The sequence below is a fragment of the Neovison vison genome, chromosome 3, assembly GCF_020171115.1.
Source record: "Neovison vison isolate M4711 chromosome 3, ASM_NN_V1, whole genome shotgun sequence".
Taxonomy (NCBI): Eukaryota; Metazoa; Chordata; class Mammalia; order Carnivora; family Mustelidae; genus Neogale; species Neogale vison.
Genome location: NC_058093.1, coordinates 175,592,819 through 175,605,407, shown reverse-complemented (window position 1 = coordinate 175,605,407; position 12,589 = coordinate 175,592,819). Strand labels below are relative to the sequence as shown.

Below are 12,589 nucleotides of genomic sequence, written 5' to 3'. Positions count from 1 at the left end.
CTATAGATTATTACCCATTGATTAAAGTATGAATCCATGGGCCCATAGTCATATAAACAGCAGAGAAGGGAAAGTTCTTTGAGTAGAATGCCAAGTGATTAGTGTAGAAGTAATGAATAATAGAAGTTAAAAATCACTTTGCATGTAAAAATTTCTAGAATTAGAAATTAAAAAAACACTTAATGTATAGCAGTGTGGTTACAGTTAACAATACTGCAGTGTGTATTTGAAAGTTGCTTAGACGGCTGATCTTAAGTTCTCAGCACAAGAAAAATGTGTTAACTGTGTGATGATGAATGTTAGACTTACTGTGGTGATCGTTTTGCAGTTATATGAATACTGAATCATTGTATTGTACACCTGAAACTAATATGTCAATTATTTCTCAATAAAAAAAGCATTTTTTTGGCAACTATCATAGTAATAATTCATTCAAGAGATATAGATATTAAAACTAGTAGGTGAAAGCTTAGTGATATTTATATAGTCCCAAAATATCTTCCCATTTCTTTTTTTCAAAGATTTTATTTTATTTTTTTATTTATTTGACAGACAGAGATCACAAGTAGGCAGAGAGGCAGGCAGAGAGAGGAGGAAGCAGGCTCCCTGCTGAGCAGAGAGCCTGATGCGGGGCTCAATCCCAGGACCCTGGGATCATGACCTGAGCTGAAGGCAGAAGCTTTAACCCACTGAGCCACCCAGGCACCCCATGAACTATGTTTTTTTTAAAGAGCCCCAGCCTTTGTAGAGTGTATACCAGGGATTGGAGAAGTTTATGTAAAGGGGCAGATAATTAATTTTTGGGCCTGCAGTCTAACGAATGTAATAAACATTGCCACTGTAACGTGAAAGTAGTCATAGATGATGTGTCAATGAATGGATGTGACTGCATTTGGCCCACAGTTTGCTGATTCCTGGTTTAGATAAAAATAATTGTCTTCTAACCATCTGAAGTTAGATTGAGAAATAAGGGAAAAACACACTTTGTTGATATAATTTTATTAACTCTGGATACATAATATAACTAGTCTTTCACATCTAAAGATAACAATCTAACAAGTTACCATAATTTTGGGTTATACATACTTTAAATTAACAAACTAGGTTTATAAAAAATATAAAAATATTTCACAGGCTTGGGAAGATACGGTCATAAGACTTCATTGTAAGGAGGGGTATAAGATATGTTAGAGATTTTTTGAACTTACAAAGGACATTTAAAAATTTACACTGTTAATAAAGTTCTTGTTTAGATAATCAATATTTTATCTTCATTCATCAGAAGGCTTAATTAGAGCAGCTTTCTTCTTATACTTGTCTCCAATCTCTCTAATATTTTCCAAGAGATCTTCAGACATGTATTCTTCATACTCTCTCTCAACTTTAGCAATCTGCTCCTCAAGATGTTTCTAGTAAAAACAATGAGCAATTATTAGAGAAGAAACATTAATTCATTTTAAAGAGTTTAATTGTGAAATATATAAACAAGTGGTAACATTTGTAAGAACAGGGAATGTAAGGGATACTCTTTTGTGTCCTTTCCTAATCATATCCCCATTTTTCTTCCCAGAGCCAACCACTCTCAACAATGTTTTGTTTTTCTTTATGCTTTTATCCCCCGCCCCACACAGATATGTATGTATCTCTGAACAATATGCTAGTTTAGTGGTACCAGGTTTTATCATTCATATTTACTGAATGATATTAAATATAATATTCTATGACTTTTTTCCACCCAGTATTTCGATTCATTGATGTTAATACAGATAGCTTGTTTATTTATGTACTGCCAAATAGTTTTCTATTGCATGAACATACCAATATTTATTATCCATTTTACTATTAATGAATTTTAGTTTATTTCCAGGTATGGTAGGCTGAATAGCAGCCTCCTCAAAGATGTCCATGGCCTAATTCCCAGAACCTATGAACACATTATCTTACAGGGCAAAGGAACTTTACAGATGTGATTAAGTTAAGGAGTTTGAGAAAAGGGGATCATTCTACATTATCCTGGTGGGCCCAATGTCATCATGAGGATCTTGGTAAAAGGGAATCAGCAATGTGAGAGTCAGAAAGAGAAAATGTAAGGACAGAAAAGCAGTCAGAGGGGTTAGAAGATGTTGTGCTGCTGGCTTTGAAGAGGCTGCAAACCAAGGGGTATAGGTGGCTCTAGAAAAGGGAAAAGGCAAAGAAATTCCATCTAGTCTCTAGAAAGATTGTAGTCTGGAAGGCCCATTTTACATTCCTGACCTCCAGATATATAAGGAAATAAATCCGTGTTGCTTTAAGCCATTAAGTTGGTGGTAATTTGTTATAGCACTAATAGGAAATTAATATGCTGGGTTATGTTTTTTACTATTTCAATTATACTATAACAAATCTCAACATACTATATTGCTTAAGAAATTTATTTTCTCACAGTTTTGGAGGCTTGAAGTCCAAATCAAGATACTGACAGGGCCACTTTCTCTGAAGGCTCTAGGGGAAGAATCCTTCCTTACCTCTTACCAGCTTCTAGCAGTTCTGGGTAATCCCTAGTTTACAGCTGTGTCACTCTAATTTCTGCCTCCATCTTCACAGGGACTCTTATAAGGATACTGGTCCCTAATCTATTATGACCTCATTTTAGCTAATGACATCCACAAAAACCTTATTTTTTCAAATGTCACATGCTGAGATGCTAGATACACATGAATTTTGAGAGGATACTATTCAACTAGTATAGTACTAGTACTAATAGTGCTAGTACTCTAGCACACGTGTAAAAATTTAGCTTAATACCTAGAATGGAACGGCACCATTTTATTAGGGATTGCAAATTTGTTTTCTAAAACTGTTAACATCAGTTTGCAACCCCTGTAGTATAAAGGAAAACTTGCATTTCTCTATGTTCTTGCTGGCATTTAGTATTCCCAAACTTTAAATTTTTTGCCAATTTCTTGAGGGTGGGAAGTGGTAGATCTTTTCCTGTTTATTGGCCACCTTAGCTTTCTGTGAAATTCCCATTCAAGTCTTTTGCTCACCTTCTGTACTTATTTATCAGAGGTCATTATGTATCTGGATACTATTAGTTGTTGTCTTAAAAAATTATTGTTTTGTGGCTTGCCTTTCCACTTTAAAAAAAGAAAAATTTATATATGTATTTATTTAGAGAGAGAGTAAACAACTGGGGGGCGGAGGGGCAGAGGGAGAGGGAAAAGTGACTACCCAGTGAACAGGGAGCTGGATGTGGAGCTGATCCCACGACCCTGGGATCATAATCTGAGCTGAAGGCAGAAGCTTGACCAACTGAGCCACCCAGGTGTCCCTCCAGTCTTTGTCTTTTGATGTAGAGATCTTAATTTTAACAAAGGTGAATTTATAAATAATTACTTTTGTGGTTTTTACTCTTTGTGTCTAATTTAAGAACTCCTTTACAACTCCTGAGGAATAAAAATAGTGTCTATAATTTTTCTGAAAGTTAAAAATTTAGCCTCACTTTGGGCTGCCTGGGTGGCTCAGTAGCTTAAGTGTCTGACTCTTGATTTCAGCTCAGGTCATGACCTCAGGGATGTGGGATCAAGCCCCATGTTGGACTTTGTACTGGAAGAGGAGCCTGCTTAAGGTTCTCTCTCCCTGTTCCCCTGCCCCTCTCCCCAGCCCTCATTCTCTCTCCAAAAAAATAAATGTAGCCTCACATTAATTTCTTAATCCATCTTGAAGTGATTTTTGTTTATGTTTTAAGGTAGGAATCCCAAATCCATTAATTGAACAATTCATTTTACCCCACTAGTCTGCAATACAACCTCTCTTAAAAATATAACTTCTGTCTATGCTTATCCATCTTTTTCTGCACTCTGTCAGAGCTTGGTTTATATGCATCAGTACTATAATGGGTTTGTTATTACGGCTTTATAATAATTTCTGAACATCTTAACAGACAATAAAGATTTTGTGCCCTTCGAGAAGGTAGAATTCTGGAATAGGAGTCAGCAACTTTTTCCTGTAAAGGTCCAAATAACAAATACTTCAGACTTTGTGAACCAAATGGACTTTGTTGCAACTGCTCAACCCCGCTACTGTAGTGGGAATGCAGCCATAAAGAGTATGGAAGTGAATGAAGTGTCTGTGTTCCAATAAAACTTATTTACAAAAGCAACCTGTGGGCACAATTTGGCCTGTGAGCTGTAGTTTGCTCTCTCCTAGTCTAGAATATCAAGACACATACAGGACCTGCATGGGGCTACAACCAGGAACTGCTCAAGGAAACATTTTACCTCAGAGGAAAAATACCCCCTTTTTTTTTTTTTTTTAAAAAAATTTTATTTATTTATTTGACAGACAGAAATCACAAGTAGATGGAGAGGCAGGCAGAGAGAGAGAGAGAGAAGCAGGCTCCCCGCTGAGCAGAGAGCCCGATGCGGGACTCGATCCCAGGACCCTGAGATCATGACCTGAGCCGAAGGCAGCGGCTTAACCCACTGAGCCACCCAGGCGCCCCAAAAATACCCCTTTTAAAGATACCATTAGATCCACAGTCCTCTGTTTTCCACAGTCTAATTTTATCACTTGTAAAATTTCCTCACATTAGGTTTTAAAGATGATTGGTTGACTTTAGGGGCTCCTTCCATAGTTTACTGGCTACTTGTAATTTTTACATAGTGCAAAGTAAGTGCTCTGAAAATGCCATCTGATCTTGAACAACAATGAACTAAATAGAAACTAAAAAGTAATAATCGTTAGGGTTTCAAATCTAACTTCATGTTAACTGAGTAAAACTTTAACAGTTGTGGTTTCCTTTCACATAAATCCCTTGTGATAAATCACTATCGGATTAACACTGAGGTCAAACTAATTGTTATAGATAATAGAGATGCGGAGATGTTGGCAGTGATTTAGCACAACCCTCTCATTACACAGATGGAGAAAGTGAAGACCAAAAGAAGCAAAATGATACATATAAGTAGACTTTCTCAGTCTGAGCCAATCATCACAGGTTGGGAATGAATTTTCCTCTAATGCATTTGTTATACATCATCCTTGAGAGAACAAGAAAGTAATTACTCCTATAATTATCTGGTCTGTGGTTCAAATTAACAATAGTTGTGGAAAAAGAACCTATGAAAGGTTATAGAGCCACTAAGCAGGGAGAAGCCAGGTTTTCTGATGTAGGATCCAGCTTATTTTCTAGTTCTTTTCACCAAGCACTCAAGAACACTAGCATACAAGAAAATGCAGTTCAGTGTCTTTTAGGAGAAAGGAGGAGAAATAGCATATTACATGCTATTTTCAATAAATGGAAGACTAACAATGTGATATAATGAGGTTTTTTTTTTTTTTTCCTCTTAAACTATTCACAATTGGAAATATATTATCACCTAATAGACTACCCTGGAATTTTAAAAGGTTAGCAGTTTAGCTTGGCTTCTGGGCTCTGTACAGCAGGTTGGAGGAATAGTATTATTGTTGAACTTCAAAGCTATGCTTCAGGGATGCCTGGGTGGCTCAGTTGGTTAAGCAGCTGCCTTCAGCTCAGGTCATGATCCCAGCGTCCTGGAATCGAGTCCCACATTGGGCTCCTTGCTCGGCAGGGAGCCTGCTTCTCCCTCTGCCTCTGCCTGCCTCTCTGTCAGCCTGTGCTCGCTCTCTCTCCCTCTCTCTCTCACAAATAAATAGATAAAATCTTTAAAAAAAAAAAAAAGCTATGCTTCACATTTCATAAGTACTTCATTCTATATTTTATAAGTACTTTACATGAAATTAATGGAAAGGAAAAATATTTGTCATAACACATGCTCTTTCATCTTAATCTTACTGAAATCTTAGACGTGTTGATATGTTTTCAGTATGTAGAATGTGGCCTGGCACATGATTATATACTACTGATGTAATAAATACCATTACATGTTGTTTATGTTGTTGTTATGTGAACAAAACAGATTGTTTTATGAAATGCAGATGCTCCTTACACACCACTAAACAGGACTCTTCTGATAACTTTTTACTAGAATATATTTTCCATAGAAATAAAATTCATCATTTAATTTCTATAGAAACAAAATAGAAATACAGTTTTAAAAATCTTCATTAGAATGTAGGAAAGACCTTCATACACTTACCTCCACAGACCCTACATGTGTAGCAACCATCTCTAACAGACGCTGCAAGTTATTTCCCACTTTTCGTCGTTCTTCAGTTGTGGTTTGCACAACTAGTTGGTATCTGTAGAATAAAAACTCTTGCTTGAGTTGTCTAGGAAAAAACCCCTAATCCATCAGTTCTTGTTAGCTCACTTCTCCTTTTCATATTCAATAAACGCAGACTGTGTTTGGTATATGTGCTGTTTGCTTCTCAGCCATTAAGACGGAAAAACATTTTCAAAGATCCTTTGCAAGCAGCAAAACAAAACAGCACCAAAACCTTGTGCCTTAACATACAAAACTTGGGGGCAATTGGTCTTCACTGAATCTCCAAAAGGGTTGTAAACTTAAATGCTTTCAGGGAGAAGGCATTCAATACATTTGAATGGGGAGTGGGAGTCTCTTTTTTTTTACGTATGTAAATTCAAATTAAAAACAAAGACTGCAAGCCAAAAAAATGCTTCAGCTAAGATTTTTTTCCCTAAACTACAAATAAGCAAATGAAGAGGTGTGATTTTCGTAAGGGTTGTACTTCTGATCTCAAAGTCAGAATTTTTTAGTTGAGGGTCACTTAATTAAGACTTTAAAAAAAAGAGCCTATGGATTCAGTATATTGACTTTCTATGCGTTGCATGAGAAAATTATATACACAAAGGCAGAATACTCTTTAAAAAAGGATGTCACCATTTTAGTTACTGTTAATACACAATGTGGCCAAAACGCTTTCTATGTAAGTTTTAAAATAATATGGAAACGAAGAGGGAAAACTTGACAATGTATAATTTGATAATGAAGAACTAAGAAATGTAGCATATAGAGTTAGTTCTGCTGCTTGTTTGGAAACACGCATTTGCTCCATTTGGATTGAAATATTACGTAGCAATTTGACCATAATGCAAAAATTTGTATTTGCTTATGACATTTCTTTCCTTTTTAAGAGTCTGTTTATCTATTTATTTATTTTTAGTATCTCTACACTCAATTTGGGGCTCAAACTCACAATCCTGTGATCAAGAGTTACATGCTTTAAAAAAAAAAAGCTGCATGTTCTTCAGCTGAGTCATACAGTTGTCCCTATGCCATTTTCTTCTTGAGAAACACTAAGTGAATGCAGAAAACTGCCCTCAGCTGAATCCAGATGCAAAGGAATATAAAAACATATAAACACACACCTCAAATGTGTACCAGCTCCCTCAATTCATTACATTATGTGTTGAGTCACATGCATCCACATCTGGTGTTAAAACTTCCCATCTGATTTTGGATAATTCTCCCTCCACCTCATTTCAATAATTTAAAAGCTGCAACCCTTTGAATGCCCCTTTTCCAGGCAAACTTCCGGACTCTTTAAAATAAAGTGTCATATTTATCATAGCATTTATGTACTTCTTAAACATTTAATATATGTACAATTGTGCTAACATTTTACTTAGGTTCCCATCTTTTGTTTATGTGTGTCACTGGCTGATTTTGAGTGTTGTGCCCAATCCCAATTTTACTGTAGGTCCTGATTTTTCATTGCATGATTTTGCAGTGTGGTGATTATTATGAGGGCACATAATGTGTTACAGCACAATGATCATATAATTTACAGGATACAGTTTGTTGTATATATAATTTCCAGAAAGTATAAATATCTTAAAAATAGTAACAAATAGCCAAAGTATTTCAACTGACTGAAAATTTTATGCTGTTTTCAGTGTTTAAAAGCCATTTATTAATCATATGTAAAAATAAATGTTTTCTTAGGAGGCAATAGCTGTAATAGTAGCAGAATACATTTAGGGACAGTATTTCAAGTTATGGGCTCTTTTCTGGGTTCACTACTTCCTCTTTCCCAAGTAGCTCTATAATATAAATTAAAGCTAATAAACATAGATCTGGTTTTACAGAAATGTTAAATAATTAATCTGAAATAAACATTATAAATCATGGTTAAATGAACTTACTCTCGCTGAATAGCATCTAATTCATTCATAGCTTCACTGAGGCCCTCGTTAACAGCGCTCTCCAGCAGATGCTTGTGTTTCTCCAAGGACTCCAGCTCACTGGCACATTTTTTGTCCTCTTCTTCAGCTTCCTATCAAGATAAGCGTATGGTTATCATTTTTAATGTTTGTGTTCTATATAGTCCATATACTATACTCCACATACCATATATATGTAACACATTAAAAAAATCAGGTTGCACCATCATTTATATTCTCAGAATGTGTACTGTTTTACATGTATGAGACTTTAAAAAGCTTCTTTGGAAATTTTATACTGTAAACCTAAATATGTCTTTCCCAACAGGCCTTATATGGAATTCATTCAGCGGTATTTTCAGGTAGGTACTATAAGAAACCTTAGAATAATGACTTAAATATTTCCTATGATCATCAAGAGGTCTTTTATACATGCAAAAATGTGGTTAACTTTCACACTACCTTTATTTCACATATGTGAAATATGCACAGGAAAAGGAGCCCAAAGTCATCAACTCTTAGGTTAAGATGAAATATGAAAGGCTTTCACTGAAGTGCTTTAAGAGGACAAATGCAAGTACTGTCATGGAGAACATATGAAAATAACAATGATTACCAACTGGCTCATATTTCACATGTAGATCATATCACTGTGGTTTATTTTCTAAAAATTTCTCACTACTTAACAAAATGTATAGGCCCTAAATGCAATACAAGGCCAAGAGAAAATTTCCAATTCCTAATACTATGTTGCTCTAACTAAGTAAAAGATATTAGTATGACTAAAATTCTCTTGTAAGTTTTATAAATGGTAATGAATAGTCCCATGAGTGCTTCCCTAAGTAAAACATAGTGAGAAGGTGGATGGGTTAGAGGTGGTGGGAAAAGAATCCTATTATTTTACCCACATTCTAAATTTCATATAAAATATCTTTGTGATTTGGCCAAGTCTTTGTGATTTGGTCAGTTTGCTATAACTCTTTCCAGGCAATCACATACACAAGTCTTATTGGAGGTTTATGCTTTAGGAATACTTAACACTAAATTTCTAAAAAAGGTAGAAGAGATTACATTTAAAACATGTTTTGGTCTTACAAGGGTACAGAATCTCAAGTCTAAAATATTAATGAAACAGTAAACGTGTTCTTGTGTGAAACAGCCCAATTCCTGGAAAAAAATCCTTTAAAAGGACAAAATAACTCTTTATAATAAACTTTAGAAGATTAGACTAAACTTAAACACAGGTTATAGGATATAGCTTAAATGTTTACTTAGATGTAAGACTAGGTCAAAGCTTACCTATACAAACTGTGGCAAAGTTCTTACCTTAACCTTTTGCTGGTAAAGATCGTCCAGCTTTTGAACTTCTTCTTTCAGAGTTCTTACACCTCTCTTGCTTTCTGTTATCATTGTATTTAGCTTGGAGAATAAAACTTGGGTTGAGAAATCATAACCATACACCAAAAACATTTTAGTAAGTTATATAACTTTCATATTACTGATTGAACCATGTTATTTTTAGTCCTTTTGGATTCTCACCTATCATTTGTTCTCAGAATTTATTATTCCCCAAAGAGGAGTTAAGTAAAAACAAACACACAAAAAGACATATATTTTTTTTCATGTACAATATTAAAATACAGAGTTAATTAGGAAAAAAAAGTCTGGCTTAATTCCCAGTAAAAGGAGGATACCAGGTACTTTTCTACTCGTTGCTGTGGGAGTGTTTGTAAGCAATCTTATATAGTATTATAAATATTACATGTATTATATACACTCTGAACATTTTTATATTAATTTGTTAATACATGTAAGTTGTTTTTGCCTTCTAGTTTTGAAGTCTAGATTTACTTAGATTTCATCTCTTTTATTAGTTATCTAGCTTTCCATTTGTGTGTTTCCTTTCTAGGATGTTAAAGAAAAGTTTTCATATTGATTTTACTGGATGTTTTCTAACTGGTTATTAATCAATGGATTCTCCCAAACAGTAATAAATTTAACATATTTAATCTTATTAAAGTTTGCGCTTTAAGATCTGTTGAAACCAAAATTAAAGAAAAAAAGTGTTTCCAAAGCTACTAGAAATTAATATAGAATGTTTTCCAGCTAGGTTAAGAAAATATTTGCTCTAGGAAATAAAAAATAGAAAAATGTATCTATAAGCTGGATCTTTCTTTAAAAGGATGATTCAGCACATATATGAAGTCACAAAAAAATTACGTATACATATTTTGAGGAGAAATTTAGTGAAGCAATTGTTGTTTGGTATATGATAGGATGGTAAAGTGACTATATATTTATTAGAGAAACTTGCATATACTTCTCATTTAATTATCAAAAGTCTCTTTATAAAGAATATTCCTTTTCTATTTTACAAATGAGAAGAGTTGGCTAGAATGAACGCTATTCACGTAGGATCATACAGAGAGCATATGCCCACAACTGCAACCTAGACGTTCTAACTCCAATCAGCTCAACTGATTAAGCGTCTGACTCTTGATCTTGGCTCAGGTCACGATCTCAGGGTCATGGGATCAAGCCTGTGTTGGGCTCTATGCTGGGCATGGAGCCTGCTTAAGATTCTCTCCTCTTCCTCTGCCTTCTCCCTGCCCCCATAAGACTAAAGTTACTGAAGCTATTCAAGCAGGAAAAAATTTTCTCTACCCTTAAGGTTCTTTTGGCTGGTTTAAGAAATTAACTGACATAAGAATGATTAACAGGAGAAAACCAAATTTAATTTTGTATATATGGGGAATGCACAAAGACATGAGATTCTAAAGACAAGCAAAAGGAAGTATATTTGTCATCGTGAGCTAAAGATAAGGGGGTAGGGGTCTGGGATTTCAAGAAAAGCAATTCACAGGAAGATGGAAGAGTTAATGTTTGGTAAACAAATGTTTTCTAGGCCATACAGACACAAATGGGACATAGAGAGGAATTTTAAGAAAGCGACTTTGCTAAGTTCCTCACTGTCTGCCATCCCTAGTTTATATTATACTGTAGTTATCTATGGTGATACCTCCCTTCTGGGAGGAGGACCTTTAATTCCATTAGGCAATTAGGGGGTAGGTGGAGATCAAAGTTTCTTCCAGAGTCTTTTGGGTATTGAATACTTTCAGTTCTGAATAAGCTGCATGCCAAAGTGGCACATCTTGGGGTGATTCACCCTTGACACCTACACTATAAACTTCACGTTTGAAGATATGCTATTTCGGGGGCGCCTGGGTGGCTCAGTGGGTTAAAGCCTCTGCCTTTGGCTCAGGTCATGATCCCAGGGTCCTGGGATCGAGCCCTGCATCGGGCTCTCTGCTCAGCAGGGAGCCTGCTTTCCTCTCTCTCTCTGCCTGCCTCTCTGCCTACTTGTGATCTGTCTGTCGAATAAATAAATAAAATCTTAAAAAAAAAAAAAGATACGTTATTTCTGAAGAAAAGTGCTGAATTAAACCAGTTGTTTCATTAAATTTATCTGCAGTAAGACTATTGCATAGCCAAATAATCAGAACTTCCACTAGGAAGTCATGTTTGTCAAAATCATGTTTACTTAATCTCTGAGCAGCTTCTAACTTTCATGTGAGCTTTGCTAAAATTTCATCAGTTAAACATTCCCATCCCTCCCCCAACCCTATTACAGAAATATACATTTCCACTGTAGTAAATAAGGGAAAAATTAAAGAAAATAAAAATTACTAATAATTCTATAATCTCAAAGAACTGTTATTAATATTTGATATACTTCCTTCAGTATTTCATTCATTCATTGAGTAAACAACTCTCCAACAGTTTATAAGCAGAGAAGATATCATTAGTTACTTTAGTTAGAAATTTTTTTTCTTCTGTCATTGAGAAGACAGAAGCCACTAGATTGGATTTCCATCACTTCCTGACTCCCAACAACTGAAATTATTTCTTATGAGACCCTTCTTCCTTCTGTCAGTTTCAGGAAGCATGATACCCATTTTCCTCATGAAGAGAACCCTTTTACCTCTTCTCTAGACCCCAAGCCTTGGTATTTCTTCATGAACTACGTTCAAATCCATCAATACCTTTCACTCCTAATTTTTTAAACTAATTTTTTAAACTCTTTTCCTTAAACTCATTCTTTCACCTTTAAATTCAAACAACCCTTCCTTCACCCCCTGCAAAATGAAAGTCTTTCCCATACACCACTTTCTAACTACTGTTCCATCTTGTCTCCTTAGACTCAAATTTTGTGATGATCTAATTGTAGCATTCCATAGAAAGTAGACTATTAATACTATAGTATCTTCTGCTACTACCATTCAAATTTAAATCCACAGCAATAAGCTTTCTGGCTCCTCTGCTTCATGAAGTTGCCTTTGCAAAGATCACCATTAACAAATTGTTTGCTAAAGTCAAAGAACACCTTTCATGATTTATATCTGAGTAACATATTTAGTAGATCACTTCCTTCTGAAATCCCCTTTCTTGGTTTCTATGACCATAGACGCTCCTGGTTTTCTCTTTAAGTCTTGTGAGGTC

The 12,589-nt window shown here is 35.2% G+C and overlaps 1 protein-coding gene across 1 annotated transcript in view; it reads right to left on the bottom strand.

Moving 5' to 3' along the window:
• Positions 1 to 911: 911 nt before the first annotated feature.
• NDC80 (NDC80 kinetochore complex component) overlaps positions 912 to 12,589 on the bottom strand; it is a 50,747-nt gene continuing 39,069 nt past the window's right edge. Inside the window, exons 14-17 of the mRNA XM_044243329.1 lie at positions 9,416 to 9,508; positions 8,072 to 8,202; positions 6,102 to 6,204; positions 912 to 1,409 (exon numbers count right to left, since the gene is read on the bottom strand). Coding sequence (XP_044099264.1) covers positions 1,272 to 1,409; positions 6,102 to 6,204; positions 8,072 to 8,202; positions 9,416 to 9,508 — 465 coding nt within the window. The 3' untranslated portion in view covers positions 912 to 1,271. The remainder of the gene's footprint in view (positions 1,410 to 6,101; positions 6,205 to 8,071; positions 8,203 to 9,415; positions 9,509 to 12,589) is intronic.